Here is a 16,858-nt window from a genome sequence, read left to right on the forward strand (position 1 = left end):
CAAATTTTCTATGCATAAATGCCGTAAATGCTTATTGTCGTTGTCACGGGCATGAGAAATGTTGGTTTCAGTGAGGCAAAATATGACTTGATTTTTTTCGTAATTAATGGCGAATTGAAGATTCAATTTTTTTCTGACTAATACTTGCATAGTTTCTAGATGGACTACAATTTGACTTGGGGGTTTATTTTCCTAGGTTAACCAGGTTGATTTTAGTCAGAGAGCTATGGCATAACGTTTTGCTGCATGCATTTTCTTGTGGGTTAGAGGAGAACGTGTATGTATTCATGTGTTTTCCAGTGTGCATACGGTTAAAAGAGAAGGTTCAACTCTATGCTCTTGTAATACATTTCTATTGAAGTGAAAAATCCAAACGATAAATTGTTTGATTAATCTTTTTGAATTATAATAACTTAGTGGTTAGACTCATTCTCAAAGGAGTGGTCAAACTCCAACAAGTCAAGTTATTTATCAAACAAGAAATTATAAAATTTTCAAGACCAAAGAGAAGTAATGAGAAGGGAGAAAGATGAGAAAGTAGAATTGTGTTGTGTTTGACAAAAAATTGTCAAAGAAAAGAAATGATCCATTGATTAACAGTAAAACTATATATAATTAATTAATTAATTAATTATCCAAATAATATATTATTATATGATTAAGTGATAATATTTAATTTTATGATAATACATAATTTAAGGAGCAATTAAATATTTAAATCTGAAAACACTTCAAATTATTATCTATTTTAGGGTAGCTTGGACAATATATAATACTTAAGTTAGTTCCACGTAGCTCTACCAACCATTGTCAGCCTGCTATAAAGTAGCCCTTCCCAGTAAAAACTCTGTTATAAATAAATCACTTGCATAAGTGAAGGGCAGTTTTGACATTTTGAGCATGTTCGGCATCGACAGCCGTTGATTGGTTAGGCAATTAGGACCCAGCCGCATCTGCCGGTAGACCAGTTAAGTCCAATCCTAACTGTAAACATCCTAGGCACTTAAATTAACAGAGGCAATGCCCTATTTCTTTCTGACTCTCACTCAATCTCATTTTCAAGGCTTTCAGTTTCTTTCCAAAGAAAATTAATTGCATTTCTGGAATATCATTTAATCTGTCTACAAAATTACATGATTTATATACTTTCTGTATGACTATACACCTTAGAATCACTTTCTTTCTTTTTTTTTTTGTAATTTGAATTTAAATTCGGTTGCTCTAAATCTCAACTTTTGATCTAGCATGATTGTTGAGGACATTTCTAGCAGTAGCTCTAAATGGACAAGTGGAGCTCACAAATCCATTAACCAAGTGAAGATACGTCTTCAGCTCGTGACACGTGGCAAAATTTATACTGTTAACATAGGGAGAGTCCCGGGAACTCAGTCTCAGCTCTCTGCCAATCTCTGCATATGTCCATTGTGTATCTTCCACCTGTTTCTGTATCCAGCTCGGTAAGCCGGCCATTTTGACATTTGATACGTGATCATCTCCATCTATTACAAAACCAGGTATTTTGGTTATTAGATCATCTGAGTTCACAATTCGTAACACTTTTGTTCCTTGTTTTTCAAGGTGTTGCCGGAAGCTCCTGTTACCTACACGTGGACCGCCAAAAGAGATGACAGTCACCATTGGCGCATGGTTGAAGTTGGCTTTTATATCGTAAGCAGCCAATGTAGCCAGAGCAGCGCCAAGGCTATGGCCCGTGATGGTTAAACTAAGAGGCTCTTCGCCATAGATTTGAAGCAACCGATTAATCTCTTCACGAACCATGTCTTGTAAACTTGGCGAAATGGCGTTTCCCGAAGTGTACAAGCTGAGGAACCCACTTTCTACCATGGCCCCGGAAACATTATTACCCGGTAGGTGAGTAAGTCTAGCACGCAGATTCTCTAGCCATTCAAGACACGTGGCAGTACCTCGAAAAGCCATGACAACGTCGCGTCTTCCTAGCCGTGCAATCTCTTCTTTGTCCTGGCAGACTGCCACATAACCAATCCAGCTGGACTGAGTCGACAGCCAAGTAGGCGCCTTGTCCATCCAACGTGGCAAATTGATACCTGATGTTGCACGTAAATGTTTGGTCGGGCGATATCCGGTTTGGGGTAGACCAGAGCGGTCAAGCAATGTGTTTTTTGGGAAACGGCATGATGCATAGGTAGGTGATGAAGGGTCAAAATCGAATGACTTATAAGCAGCTTCCACGAACTCACCATATCGAAGAATTTCGTCCCGCAGATTATCATCTAATGGGTCAAGGAGACCTTCCCAGTTTTGAATGCCTTGATACTCCTTCCATCTCTTACCAAGTCTGACAGGTCTGGGTGAAAAACGGCAAGTGTTTAATGAGTTGTAGTCAATTGGGTCAAGCAAGCGCTCCAAATTATTCATGGTTTGGTTCTCTATCGACTTTCGGAATGCTATATGTGCTGTTGGTTTTGTTGTTGTTGTTGTTGTTGGGGTAGCTGCAGATGAGAGTGTGCATGGGCGTACGGCTTTCGTGGAGACGCTCATTTTGTTTCTTGAGCTTGTGATTAATGGCTCTAAGCGTGATATTAAAATGCTGCAACTGGAACTGCGTTTAGATGGCTTTTGCGGAGCCTTTTTATAAGTGCAAAATATACAACGAGAAGACATGAATGAACTTGGAGGTGGCGTGGAGCAGAGCTATAACTGGAAAAAATCATACAATGTGGTCCTCCGTATTACTAATGTATCATGCACCCCCTTGACAAGATAGAATTGATGTGAGACGACAGCAGTCAAAAAATTAATAGGTTTTTCACTTTTATGGGAATGAATTACAACCAAGTTGAGACTTGGATATTCTGATTTCTTTAAGAGATTGTAATTTTATCTTAATTTATATACAGAGTAAGATTACTGTAAAAGATGTAGTAATTAATTGGAGTTTAATATCCATGTGTCATGTTGCGACAAACAAGGTACCAACGCAAGTTCTCTTTATCATAATATAATCCTGTTTGTTGGTTTACAAATACATAGTTGTAAATTGATATATCACTGTCAGTCAAGTTTAAATTTAGCCTTAAATCCATATTTAATTCAAATAATTTAAAGTTTCAGTTCAACAATTTACTTCTTCTTCTTCTTCTTCTTCTTCATGTATGGTAGGTATCACTCTTCCCCATTTTATTTTTTATTTTTTACAAACTTGAATTAGGCTAAATATTCAAGATTCAAACTAAATTTGAGAGGACCTTTATTTCTTCTGTTCAGTCCCTTTTTACATGTTAATCTGATGCTTCAATTGTGCATGTGCATGTGCCTCATGCACATTTGAATTTTCCACCTTTTTCATCTCTGAAAATTTGCGAATAAGCTTCGTGAGGTATGTGTTTTCATGCCTTTATCAGAGTTTCCATGTATCTCTTAATTTGTAAACAAAGTGCATGTTTTCATATTATTTTTTATTCGACTTTTTACTTAGTTGAGCAATGTGTTTTCCAAATTTCGTAATCTTACTAGTTAAATTGTATATCAAAAATCTAATTTTTTATATTGTTTATTGTACCGTATCATATGATACACATTTTAAAAATAAAATAATAAAAGATTTAAAAATTAAATTAAAGGTTTTTTTTTTTATATTTTATATTTTGTTTTTCATTCAATTTAATATTACCAATATTTTTTAAACATAAGTGAAAAACTAAAATCATCTTATCAAATTGTTACTAGCTTTAGTCAAGAAAGAATATAGACTAAGGATTATAATTAAACTTTATCATCCAAAATAAATAATGCAAGAAAAAATAAATAATATGTAATTATATATTAAATATTCAATTACAATAAGAAAATTATTTTTGTTTTACAAAAAAAAATAGATTCAGTTAAGTGAACCAGTTTGGTTGTCCTATAAATTCACGTTATCTTATGATTCTCTTGCCACTTATAAAGTATTATTTTAAGTTTGATCCTAGTATCGATTCCAAATAATTAAGAATGGAAAACAAGTATTTATATTTTCAAGTGATCTGAAATATGTTTAAAGATAACAACACTTGGAATTATGAATTATTATTATTATTATTATTATTATTATTTAATTAAAAAGACTAAATTTTGTTCTTTAATTTCTATCTCAAGAACACAACTCTTAAATTTTCCTATTTAAAAAATTAAACTTAATCTCTTCTCCCACAAATGTCTATAACTATAGGCCTAGATAAGAGAAATCTAAACACTTGTCAAGCATGCTTGCATATGTATATATATGTAAAGTAGACCAGATACTTTTTAACACCGATTGAGTTGGGATGAAATTTTTTTGATAACGACCCGCTCTTGTTTCTGTCCATTATTTATAATAATTCTTCTTACTGAATTTAGCTGGTACAAGATTTTTCTCCATGTCTAAATTATTTGATGTATGATTGAATTATGTTTCAGTCAGATAAATCTCAGAATTTAGTGTCAGTTTATGAATATTTGTAACAGGTACATGTATATGCTTACGTTCACTGCAATAATAATTAGTAAAAATGCTAGCGAATGAAGTATATTGTTTAGTGTATAAAGTATTATTATATATATTAAGGTTGAAATTGAATTGGGTTGGCTTAAGTTTAGTTTAGTGTTCAGTTTGAACAAACTCAAACTTGATACTCATCTCAAGTTCTCAAACTTGATACTCATCTCAAGTTCAAGTGATTAAACCAACTTGATTTCGTCAGTTGCCAAAAATTCATTGACAAATTCATTTTTTTCGATTTTTTATTTAACAATTTCTCTTCTTCTTTATTCCTATCAATTCTTATTTTTCTTCTTTGATGATTTTAGAATGATTTATCCCATAACTCATTATTAGCGTAAGTAAGCTTAAACTCTAATTTGAGTTAGATTTTTTGGCTTCGAGCCTTTTGATGTTGGGTTTGGCTCAGTTTTGAATCTATCCCTAACGTATACAATATTTTCACGTTGGAAAACAAATTAAAGCCAGGAAACCAACTTGGATATAATATATATTTATATACAAATATGTATGTAGGTGTGTATGTTAGTATATATTCTCTTTTTCTCATAATTATAGCGGGGTTTGGCTATTAGCCATTTAGCCAGCCCCTAATCCATTGGTTCTGAGATTGCATTCCTGGGATAAAATATTCATCTTTCTATGCATGGAAAAGCTGATGAGGGAAAAAGGAAAATTAGGTAATGAGATGACAAGGCATATTACAATTTTTAAACTATCTTTTCTTGTTTTTAAAGGAAGAAGAGATATTAGTTTGGGGAACTAAATTTGGCATGAATTTTTAAACGGGTATTCTATTGAATGAAACAATTGTTCCCTTACAGGCATAGATAGATAGGTACGTTTAGAGTTTTAAAATTCTCAAAAGCTAACCAGTTAGTATATTCAAACAAAAAAAAAGTAATTCAATGTGGGAAAATAATATTAATACATCCTCATAAAAAAAGAAATAAAAAATACATATAAACGTCTTGTAATTAACCAAGGAGTTACAGTATATTAACAAACATGCTTCAATAATGAGACATACAAAAGAAAAGTTGCCATATGATTGTAACTATAAGAAAAAAAATAATACAAGTATGAAACACATGCCAAATTCCATTTGGCAGACGAAGGCTTATTCTTCTTACTCTTCTTGCTTTTCACGTTTATCATCAAGAAATACCTAGGTTGGATTTCAACGGTGGTAAAATCGGAGCCAGCGCATTGGGGACCCAATCCAATTTTTCCATATTCCTAAAAACGACCTTGTAATTACGCCTGTATATCCTTTTAAATGTTCAACTCTACATCACTTCACTTGCTCTTCTAATATTGTAAACACAAGATTCCACAACAAACAGCCAAATAAATCATGTGCCTGCACCCATCATGCAAATACCTTATTGCCCTTATAAATCTTTGGGGTGAATTCGAATTGAATTAGCTAGAGTATAAAGGGTTTTGTATTGTTGAACTCGAGTCTAGAAGTGTTATATTTGTCAAACTCGTAAGTTTGAATCAAATAAATCAAAACAATCTCATCTTTTGGTCGATTTAGTTGAACTTGAGCCAATCAACATATACTTAACTTTTATTAAGCCAAGTCAATCTCAAACTGATTTCTGTGAAGCTTGTTAAGCTCTATTTTTTAAATTGAACCAAATTCAAGTTCAATTAACTCAAATAGCACCATCAATACATCACAAAAATACGCCAAAACCAAGAAGCACAACCGTTGTATACAATGTAGAACCCTAAATGACAATATTGTTGGTGTTTTGTTCCTTCATTTATGCCATCTTTAGAAATAAAAAAGACTTGGTGATTTATCAAGTTTTCTTTGTGCTTTGTCTCGATCATTCGCCTTAATAAGCTAAATTCTAAAAATAATGCCACTTGGTTGTTGAATTAGACGTATTTCATACATAAAATGTTTTGAATCAAGTTACAATGAAATTGCAAAAAGCCCTTTGATTGAGTGCATGCATTTCCTTTTATTATAATAGTTTATGTATAAACAGTTAGACACCAATGAATGTCAATTTGTAATTGGTGATTATGAATTAGAAATGAAAAAAATAAATGATTAGATTATATAATCATACAATAACAAGTCAATATGTTTGTACCTGTTAATATCTATCATTTATACAAATAATAGGCCAAAGGACTATTTTCCGCCAAAGTTTAGATGCGTTCTGAAAGTTACATCCGTGGGATTTGAAAAGTCAAAAGTTTTATTCATCTATTTAAAATCTCAGTTAGAATTAGAGATAAAATCATCATTTATTAAAAAAATAAAATTTTATTACATTTACCTATCTCAATTGGAAAATCTCACATACTGGGATTATTCTTCGTTGGAGGAAATCAGGTTCTCCGGTGCTTGAGATTTGATTGATAGGGAGAGATAAGCTAGGAATGAGAGCTAATGCAGTCGAAGAGGATGAACTTCATCCTCTCCAGCAACGATTTCCAAACCCTAATAGAAAAATATTGATTTTTTAAACTTTGGGTTGGAAGAATTGTGGGATTTTTAAATTGAGGGGGTAAATGAATAAAACTTTAATTTTTTTATTAAATAATAATTTTATCTTTAATTTTAACTAAGATTTTAAAGGGATGGGTGTGATTTTTAACTTTTCAAACCCTATTGATGTGATTTTGAATCTTGGGTGGCAAATAGTCCTTTGGCAAAATAATCTTATCGTTCTTTTAATTTGTTCCCATTTGATTGGTAACTAATTATCCTGATGTCTTTTTTTTTTTTTTAACAGGGTAATAAGTATCAAGGTGAATTATGTCGGTGGCTGTACAAATTGGAGACAAGTGACACAGACTTACTGGTTTATGGATGGCAAATATGTATCAAGGTGAATTATGTATTAGATGTACGAAGTTTGAAAAGCCAACTTTGTAGTCGAAACTTGCTCTGGTGTTCTTCTTATAGTTTGTTGCCTCTTGATCCGATTTTGTTTGCAGAATGATGTAAACTTATCAGATAAAAATTTTCCTCCCCTATTGGTTTGAAAAATTTTTAATTGATGACTAGATTCTTTTTCTGTGAAGGCCTTGAATGCATGAAACTTCTCCAACGCTTCTAATTTTTAAACCAGGAAAAACACCAGACTCATCCAAGTAAAACACCAATAAATAAATAAAAATATCTACTTTTGTTCAAGGATGATTTATTCATTGACCCACAAATATTTGCATACACCAATTCTAAAGGTTCTTTCGCTTTTCACGCTTTCCTAGTCAGAAATGATTGTTTATGTTGCTTTCTATAAATACAACTTTCACAAACATCATCAGTAAAAGAGATAGAAGGGCAACCCATGAACCATATTTTTCTGACTTAATAGCTTCAACCCATGAACCATACAACCTTGCCAAGAATCTCTATCTTCGTCTAAAAGGCTTGCTCCATACCATTCTCTTCAGACCTGTTCATCCTCTTTTCATGTACTAAGAATGAACTCATCAACTCATAAAGAGAATAAGTAGAAAATTTTTTTGACTCCTCAATAGCAACAATAACATGATTAAATTTATGAGGTAAACTTCTCAAAACTTTTTCTATTATTGTTTGATCTTTAATCTGTTCCCCATAAGTTTTCATTTGATTCACAATGATAGAAACTCTACCGATATAACCTTGAACTGACTTACTACCTTTCATACATAGATTCTCAAATTCTCTATAAAGAGTTTAAAGTTTTACAACAGTTGCCTTATTATTTTCGTGGAACTCTTTATGCAGACTGGTCTAAGCTTCATTTGTTTTTGTCGCATTAGCAATATGAGGAAAATTGAGTCTATCATTGCTTGCTACAATATGAGTAACTCCTTTGCATTCTTCTTCCGCCATTCTCTCATCTCTACCTCCCTTTCAGGTCTACTAAATTCTATATCCTCATTTTCTATAAGATCTCACAACTTTGGGGCAATGAAAAACATCTTCATCTTTATGCTCCAAAATGCATAATTTCCTCCATTGAAGACGGGCACCAATGTTTAAGAAACATTTAGAGTATTCACACAGTTAGACATGATGAATACAAGACTCTTCACTTGCTTCAACAATAATCTCAATCACACAGTACACCCATTCTAATTGGAATTTGACTTTAATACCACAAGTGTTGGAATAAAGTAATGAAATATAGATAGATGAACAAAATTCAGAACAAATATAGTATCTCAAGAATTTTATCACACAATTTGTAGGCAAAGAAAATGAACTAAAAACAAGATACAGAGAAAAAAATGCAGCTTCAATTAACTATTAAATCTATCAACAAAACACATATATATAGGCAAACAAATGAGAAAAAAATGTCATTTTATGATTTAGTGGCTAATAACTACACCCACTAAATTAAAGATTAAAATAAATTCAACTCATTAACAACACCCATTAAGCTACAGACTATGATAAATTTAATCTACTAACAATATTCATTAAACTAAATATTAAGACATGTTTAACTAACCCAAATCACAAATAAAAATTAACTTTGCATCAATTTTAACATTAATAAATTAGTTGTTTTAATAGTTGAAAGTAAGGTTGGATTAAACAAATTAAGTTTCAACTGATCTAAATATTTGAGTTCGAACCGATTTAACTCAAATCTAAATAAGTGGAGAATTCAAGTGTTTGTGCCATTGCTAGTCAAGACCTTTGGAGTGTATAATATCAATACAACAGAAAATAGTATTAAAAAAACATTAACATAAAAACGGACAAAATCATAATTAGAACTTGCTAATTTAAAGGCAAGTATACTTTAGACATAAAATTTTACCCTAAACAGTTGATTGAGAACTAATTCAGTCTCGTAGCAACATGGTAAAATATCATCTCAACTGTATAAGATGTACATGAAGATGTTATTTGTGAACAATTACTTGGGTGAAACAATCAATACTACATTTCATCACCCAATATTTTCCGTCCAAGTTTGCTGAATGGACATAGTCACATGGTCTTTTTTTCTTTTTCTTTTCTATTTTATCTTTTCAAAATATTTATATTTGATAATAAATTATAAATTTTGAAAGGCCAAAGGATTTATTTCCACCCAAAGTTTGTTGTATTCTCAAATAGATAACCGTTAACTATTAAAAACTCAAATATCCATTTGTGAACTATTAAAATTAATATAATCAATTAAGTTTTAAAAGTAAAATTGTTATTGAACTAATAATATATTAAATAATAAAATATTTTTTATTTTTCCTCTAAATTTAAAAAACTAATAATTTATCTTAGAATTAGACTTTGAAATGTTATATTTCTCCCCCTAAAGTTTTTTTCTTTTCTCTCTCTATTTTTCGGGGCCATCTCTGACTAACTTCTCTCTCCCTTTCCTTTTCTAACGACATCTTCTCTTAGTCTTTGACAACGATGTCGTCTTTGTTCAGAGATAACATTAAAAAAGGAAAAAGAGAGAAAAACCAACCAAATATGACATAAAAAAAAGGAGGGAGAAAAAAAAGAAATCCTAGAAGAGAAAATATAATATTTTAAAGTTTAATAATAAGAAATTATTAGTTTTCTAAATCTAGAAAAAGTTGATAATATTAATTGGTTTCGTTAATTTTAAATATCTATAAATAGGTGTTTAAAATTTTAATAGTTAACAAATACCAATTTGAGAATGCAACAAACATTTCTTTAGCCATTTTTAAAATGTTAATAATATTAATAAAAATTTTCAGAAGGTTAAAGTTTCCATGAAAAATTGGTGGCGTTTTAAAATTTGTAAATATCAATATGCCCCTACTTCTAAAAGCAACAGGTGTTACGGAACAAGCAAATACATCAGGCCTATCGAATCGCCACATCAGTTGTTAGGGAACCTCGGGAAGGTCTGTCTCACAAAAAAGCACAAACCAGAAACAATTCCTCTTTAGCCCCGAGACCCATCTATTTCATCAGCCAAATTCGAAACCCTAGACTTTGAAAATTGGGTGTTTGTGTGGATATTCAAGATGGACATCGAACAAAGACAGGCTGAGCTAATTGATCACTTTGTTAAACAAGCTTCTACTCAGAAGGGCTCCGCTCTCGGCTCCGTCATCGTCGAAGCCACCTCGCAGCCTTCGCTCTTTGCCTTTTCCGAGATTCTCGCTGTTCCCAATGTTGCTGAGGTCTGACCTAAGTTTTTTCCTTTCAATTATATCTACCACTTGTAATCGTTTGGGTTAGGTGTTTATAATTTTTATTTATTTACTTTTGTGTGTTTTATGGTCTTGACCAAAGAATTTGTGCAGCTTAGAGGAACTGAAAATTCTGCGTACCTGGATGTGCTTCGCTTGTTTGCACATGGCACATGGAGTGACTACAAGAGTAAGTATACTAAGTTTTATTTTGTGAAACCATTTTTTATTTTTCCTCTTTATTTTCTGTTACTCAGTATTCCTTGTTTCGATTTTCAATGCATTTGTATTGTGTTTTATTATTCTTTCTCATTCTTGCAATGATGGTCTGCTTGATTCTTTGCGGAGAAATATTTGTTTAGCTTATGGATTGATTTTTTGTGTTTGGGAGGTGATTTTGAAACCATCTAGGATTGGATGCATATTTTTGTGCAATTGGTTGAAGCCGGTGTGTTCATCTTTGCAATTACCAAGGAATAAAATGAATTCTATTTTATTTATGAATTTGTGCCATCTGTGTTGATAGATGAAAGCTGGATAGAAATGCTACCATTTCCTGGGCGTGTTTATGTAACTTAGTTCTTGCTCATTAGAATGTGTTCTTTAATTTTTATTGATGATTTTGAATTTTCATCTTTAACTAGTTTTTGGTTTTATGCAGTGGGAATTTTTTGTATGAATTCTTCCAGAAGGTTCAACTTTAGTTGAAGAACAGTGTGCACTATTTTTTTAAAGTTTCCCATTTGTGTCTCATATACATCCACATTTGACAGTTCATATGATCTCAGGCTTTGATTGAGGAGCTTTAGGGACTCTGATGTGCTTGAAACTCTTTTTTGCTTTAGATGAAAACAGTGCATGGGGTTTTGTAAAGAATTACTTAATTCCTCAGTGGGTTGTTATTATTCATTTTTTTCCAATATTAGAAAAGAGGGCATGTCTATAATGTGTGGGTAAACATTTAAGGGTACAATGATTAAAGAATAGATATCAAACTTTGGAAATAGAAAGTTGCGAAGGAATGAATGATGATGCTTTTAGTAGCCCCTAAAATGTTTAAATGGGTGTTGGTTTTCTAGGTGCTTCTTTGATGAGTTTTAACAGAGCTGACTAGCTGTTGTTATTGTCCTCTCTTATTAATGCTTATCTAGTGCATTGGATTTTGTAATTTTGATTATTGAATCTATTTAATTTACAGATAATGCTGGTCATCTTCCACAATTGGTTCCTGATCAAGTACTCAAGTTGAAGCAGCTGACTGTGCTTACACTTTCTGAGACAAACAAGGTAACTTCTTATTGATGTGATAACTTGCAAGTTATCTGTGTAATTGGTATCTTCACCTGTTTCTTTTAACTCCTGAAGGAAAGCTGAAATTAATTTTGTAACAGGTGGATTATTATGAAACTGTGTTTTTTCTGCAGTTATAATCAAAATGGATTTTTTATTTGGTCACAATTGACCACCAGAAGTGTTAGTGGAATCTCTTGTTATTTTTTCTAATCTTTTTGTGTGTGCTTATGTTATTGGTCAAAATATTGGACTTATCTGACTTAACCTTTTAAGGGCAATTAGAATCACAATATTTCCAATTATGTTCTATAAAATAACAATAATTGAACATGTTTTAATACCATATAATCTTTTAATTTTTATATTTTATTTGGCATCATCCTAATGATTATCATTGATCCCCTGGGATATATCCAGTGTCTCTTTCTCTGATATGCATTTGTTTTTTGTAGATTTTAATTACTAGGCCTTTTTTTCAGGTACTACCCTATGATCGACTAATGCAGGAGCTAGATGTTTCAAATGTACGTGAACTTGAAGATTTTCTTATCAATGAGTGCATGTATGCAGTAAGTATCCTTGTACTTGGTTCAGAGTTGTGCCCCATTTAGTGGCCAAATTTGTTTTTGTTTTAATGTCTTAAAACACCCTTATTGATGAGAAATGGCAAGCAATAATTCTTGAAGGATGTGTGTTTAATATTTTACATATGGAAGAATGATAGTTTTTGTTGTTATGTTAATACAAAAATATTATAATGGTGTTTGAAATTTGAAATGCCACCTTACATTTTTTTCCTTCTATTAGGGCATAGTTAGAGGAAAGCTGGATCAGTTGCGAAGATGCTTTGAGGTATGGACCTCCTCATCAGTAGTCATTAACTCCTTGATTATTTTGTGTAGAAGCTGACTGGTTTAGTGCTTAATGTAAAATGCAGGTACAATTTGCTGCTGGCAGGGATCTGCGGCCTGGACAACTTGGGAGTATGATACAAATGCTATCTAATTGGTAATGTTAATAAGCCAATGGGTATTTAAATTAATTCTGTAGTTTTTCATAGGACCTCTGTTTGCTAAATAAACACTGTGGTTGCACCTGAAGGACGGTTATACTGTGCATACAACTGCAAAAATTCCTGTTACATATTTGACCTTAATATCTAATCTTTCCACAGGGATGCTATAGTCTCATACTACATAGATTTTAGTCACTCCTTTCATGAATAAGGTTTTTTAATTCTTTGTCTAAGGTTAGCCTTTGCTTCTAACTAGTAAGTTTATGGAAATTAGAGTTCCATTATTGTTCTCAAGTATGAATTTTATTTTATTTAATATTTAAGATAAAAAATCAGCTGGTCTATTGCATAAACATCGTTGTGAAAATCTGATGTGCTCGGTATCTAACATATATGTATGAATGAAAACCTAGGTTGTCAACCTCAGATAATCTACTGGTATCAATTCAAGAGAAGATAAAATGGGCAGATACTATGAATGAATCAGACAAGAAGCATCGGAAGGATGTTGAGGATAGGGTAGAAGAAGTGAAGAAGTCGCTCTCACACAAGGTCTGTTGAATCCAGTTTTAAATTTGAATGATTGGACAGTAGAAGCATATAAGTTGGGCGACATGGCTTGAATTGTCTAATTTCTGAAATTTTCTCTTTAATTTGGATTTGACTAAGTTTTCAGCCTCAGGTATCAAATCTCATATAATTGTAGATTTTTTTGGGCAAAATAGGGCATTTCTAAACATAAGGGTGAAAGAAAAACCCATTACATGAGATGGGCATTGGAGGGAATGTGGTCTCTTGTTTTGCTCTCTGCTTTAGTTTTGGTTTAATTATTAGTTTTTCCTGTCTTATACAGGGAATAATTACACTTATTGCAATTTTAAATGCCTTACTTTATTCCTAAATGGTGGATCAAGACATGCATATTTCTGAGTGGGGGTGGTAGAGAGTTATTCTAATTTTACAAAATTATGCATAAGTTTGGGATTAGAACCATTCAAATACCGAGATATGTTGGTCGATGTGTCTTACTTACATTGTGGCAGAAGTTACACACTGTAAGCAGGCAGACGTTGACTTCCGAGGGCACGAGGAGATCTACTCTGAACCCAGTGGACTGATGGAATATGAAGAAGACCGTAGCCGACCCAAGAGGTAATTAAAAGCATGTAGGAAGAATTCTAGTGTATGATTTTGTAGAAGTAATTACTTCCCTTGTTGACTGACAACGACCTTGAAAGATGCAGGAGACGACATCCAATGTCTTGATGCAAAAGATGGAATGTGGACTCATTGGATGTAGTAGGCAACCTGCCACATTTTTGCCCATAGCAACATTTCTGCTCTTGGGATGAATACTTCTTTGCTAGTGAATTTGTCATTATTGCTTGAGGTTGATATCTGAAAATCATTAGCCTGTCTTGAACCAAATTCTTCTTTCTGTTGAGTTAGCAAGCAAGAGCAAGACCTGATTTGCTGGTGCGGCCAAAAGTTGGGGATAGATACTCAGCCATGTAATTTACTTTATTCCGCTTTGTTGCTGCACTTGATGTTACTTTTGTGATGATAATGGCTGTGGCTATAATAACGTGGCATATGCTTCCTGCATTTTATCATCTTGGTAGAATTATAACGTTTTGCAAATGGGGAGGTTTCAGTGTACATTTTGGTGGTAATCTCAGGTACTTTGCCTTTCTATGGAAATTGGCTGCTAGATAAGAATTACAATAATTTCCAGGCTAGAGTAGTTCAAGTTTGTGCTTGTTCAAATTGGTGTACAATTTCGTTAGAGGATTATTAACAGTATGAACAATATTATCGATGTAATAAAGAATATTATTAAAGGATAAACATAATGAGAGAGAGAGAGAGAAACAGGTCAAATTCGAACTGAGTTATGCAGGTAGATTTTCAGTTTGAATTCTGTTTGTTTGAATTGAATCCAACTTTAAACGCATGAAAAGCTACATACTAGATAATCCCTTTTTCCATTTAAAAGAAGAGTCTGGTGAGTGGCTCTTATGTTTAACCCTAATTGGTGCATAGTGAACCACGCCAGCGAGATGCGGAAAATTGAGCTTAGCTTTGGAGCCGCGCATTTTAAAAGCGGCTTGGTCATAAGCCAGGGCAGCTTTCTCAGGCCTTTCGTACGTACCAAGCCAAACCCTAGCGCCATTCTTCTTAGGATCCCTAATTTCTGCAGCAAACTTTCCCCAAGGCCTTCTCCTCACTCCCCTGTAATTCCAATCCTTGTTTGGCGTTTGAGACTTACTCTTCTTGCAGACGTCTGTGGTCGCCTCCTCTGAAAAATTCATTGTAGATTCGAAGTCACTGGAAAGAAGAAACTGGCGAATTGATTCTAGAACAGCCATGTCTGATATTGAGGTACCGTTCAGTCCATTCATTTTCTTTCCTGATGAAAACTTCCACTTCGCTTGTTTATATAGCTTTCACTTTGGAGTGTACTTGAATCACCATAACATAAAGTATTATTATAATTTATTCAGAATGATGTTTTGGCCATTTCTGTGAAACTTCATTGGCTCATTCTCCAACTTTACATGGGATAAGCATATTGTTCACATGTCTGATTTAGATTTGTTGGAGTTGGTACTGGGTTCAGGGGAGATTATTCAATTCACCAGATGTATCGGAACGACGAGACATTTTTGACCTAAAGATTCCTTTCAACATTAATTACATAATAATTAATTATTATTTTTTCTATACCTTGTGAAACTGGTGTTTTTTTAATATTTTATCCTCTCCATTTCTTTAATACTGAAACATTAATCACATTCACATATATTCTTATTTATTCGGAGCTTTGAGTTTCAGATTTACATCCTCCACCTGTTCTTCAGCTTTATGCTCCATAAACGATTTCTTCAAATAATGGAATCCATAATATAACCAAACGATTCTCCATTTATAAATTCCAAAATTTAAACACGTGCATCTTTTTCAGAGAGCGAACTTTCATAGGAACAAGGAAACTAGAAACACGAAGAGGATTCATATATTTATATATTCCATAGCCATACCCGCTAAGCTACTCAAAAACATATACCGAAATCAAAACAAACGAAAACACTACCTAGCTATCTTTACATCATCAAGGCATGTATGGAGGTTTAGATTCTGACATGGCTCTTTTAGAGTCCATTCGCAATTTTCTTCTCGCTGATGATTGTCACGAATCTCCTGACACAACTCATTTACTTTGCAACCCCAGTTTAAGCTTCAGTAGCAGTCTATTCTTGACGGAGAACTGGAGTGATCTTTTGCAGGCCGCAAACTTCGGCTTGTCTTCAAACTTAATGACTGTGAAAAGAGAGACAAAAGAGCAGGCCACTGTTGTTGTGGAGGAGCGTGCTTCAAGAGGAATGGGTTACAGAGGCGTAAGGAGAAGGCCGTGGGGGAAGTACGCGGCGGAGATGAGAGACCCAAAGAAAAATGGCGCTAGAATTTGGCTTGGAACATACGAGACAGCAGAGGACGCCGCGTTGGCTTACGATGGAGCTGCTTTCAAAATGCATGGTGCCAAAGCCAAGTTAAATTTTCCTCACTTGATCGGCTCTGCTAATAACATTGAGGCTGTTAGAGTGAAGCGGAGACGGCGTTCCCCAGAGCCTTCCACGTCAGATACTGGCTCTCCTAACCTTAAGAGAAGAAGAAACTGAGGCTAGCTCAGCAACTGTTGCCTTCCTGTTGGCAGTAAATTAAGTGTTCTGAATTTTCAAGTCTCATGACTCACGAACGGTCGGTTATTTTTGAATGTCAAACGTTTCCATGTGTTTACTTAGTTACTTTCCTTACAAACACTTTACGAATTAATTATATAATAATAATAATAATAGGAAAAAAGAAGAAGAATAGTGAATAGCGTTCTAAAT

The 16,858-nt window shown here is 33.3% G+C and overlaps 4 protein-coding genes across 7 annotated transcripts; 2 read left to right on the forward strand and 2 right to left on the reverse strand.

Moving 5' to 3' along the window:
- Positions 1-1,107: 1,107 nt before the first annotated feature.
- Positions 1,108-2,569, reverse strand: LOC123224527 (phospholipase A(1) DAD1, chloroplastic-like). Its single transcript, XM_044648230.1, has one exon. The coding sequence runs from the start codon at positions 2,518-2,520 to the stop codon at positions 1,222-1,224; it is 1,299 nt and encodes a 432-aa protein (XP_044504165.1). The 5' UTR covers positions 2,521-2,569; the 3' UTR covers positions 1,108-1,221.
- A 7,749-nt stretch (positions 2,570-10,318) lies between these two features.
- LOC123223256 (COP9 signalosome complex subunit 7-like) lies at positions 10,319-14,578 on the forward strand. Of its 4 annotated transcripts, none has more exons than XM_044646387.1 (9): positions 10,319-10,648; positions 10,772-10,847; positions 11,856-11,944; positions 12,430-12,519; positions 12,758-12,802; positions 12,888-12,958; positions 13,379-13,517; positions 14,029-14,117; positions 14,204-14,578. In XM_044646387.1, the coding sequence occupies exons 1-9, from the start codon at positions 10,490-10,492 to the stop codon at positions 14,229-14,231; spliced, it is 786 nt and encodes a 261-aa protein (XP_044502322.1). In that variant the 5' UTR covers positions 10,319-10,489; the 3' UTR covers positions 14,232-14,578. The 4 variants fall into 4 exon arrangements, with proteins under 4 accessions (XP_044502322.1, XP_044502323.1, XP_044502324.1 ...); XM_044646388.1 differs by having other exon boundaries at positions 14,210-14,578; XM_044646389.1 differs by having other exon boundaries at positions 10,320-10,648; positions 14,009-14,117.
- Positions 14,579-14,870: 292 nt separating this feature from the next.
- LOC123223257 (ethylene-responsive transcription factor 13-like) lies at positions 14,871-15,408 on the reverse strand. Its single transcript, XM_044646392.1, has one exon. It carries the CDS (start codon positions 15,365-15,367, stop codon positions 14,927-14,929), a length of 441 nt encoding a protein of 146 aa, XP_044502327.1. The 5' UTR covers positions 15,368-15,408; the 3' UTR covers positions 14,871-14,926.
- LOC123223258 (ethylene-responsive transcription factor 13-like) lies at positions 15,211-16,767 on the forward strand. Its single transcript, XM_044646393.1, has 2 exons — positions 15,211-15,347; positions 16,253-16,767. The coding sequence occupies exons 1-2, from the start codon at positions 15,333-15,335 to the stop codon at positions 16,643-16,645; spliced, it is 408 nt and encodes a 135-aa protein (XP_044502328.1). The 5' UTR covers positions 15,211-15,332; the 3' UTR covers positions 16,646-16,767.
- Positions 16,768-16,858: the final 91 nt, after the last annotated feature.

This window comes from Mangifera indica, chromosome 8, assembly GCF_011075055.1.
Source record: "Mangifera indica cultivar Alphonso chromosome 8, CATAS_Mindica_2.1, whole genome shotgun sequence".
Classification (NCBI taxonomy): domain Eukaryota; kingdom Viridiplantae; phylum Streptophyta; class Magnoliopsida; order Sapindales; family Anacardiaceae; genus Mangifera; species Mangifera indica.

What these genes read in the sequence shown, in the direction of transcription:
- LOC123224527 (XM_044648230.1), bottom strand. Translation starts at nt 2,520, where the DNA reads ATGAGCGTCTCCACGAAAGCCGTACGCCCATGCACACTCTCATCTGCA.
- LOC123223256 (XM_044646387.1), top strand. Translation starts at nt 10,490, where the DNA reads ATGGACATCGAACAAAGACAGGCTGAGCTAATTGATCACTTTGTTAAA. An exon ending in AGTTGCGAAGATGCTTTGAG is followed by an intron (nt 12,803 to 12,887) that starts GTATGGACCTCC and finishes TGTAAAATGCAG; the next exon opens with GTACAATTTGCTGCTGGCAG. An exon ending in AGAAGTCGCTCTCACACAAG is followed by an intron (nt 13,518 to 14,028) that starts GTCTGTTGAATC and finishes CACTGTAAGCAG; the next exon opens with GCAGACGTTGACTTCCGAGG.
- LOC123223257 (XM_044646392.1), bottom strand. Translation starts at nt 15,367, where the DNA reads ATGAATGGACTGAACGGTACCTCAATATCAGACATGGCTGTTCTAGAA.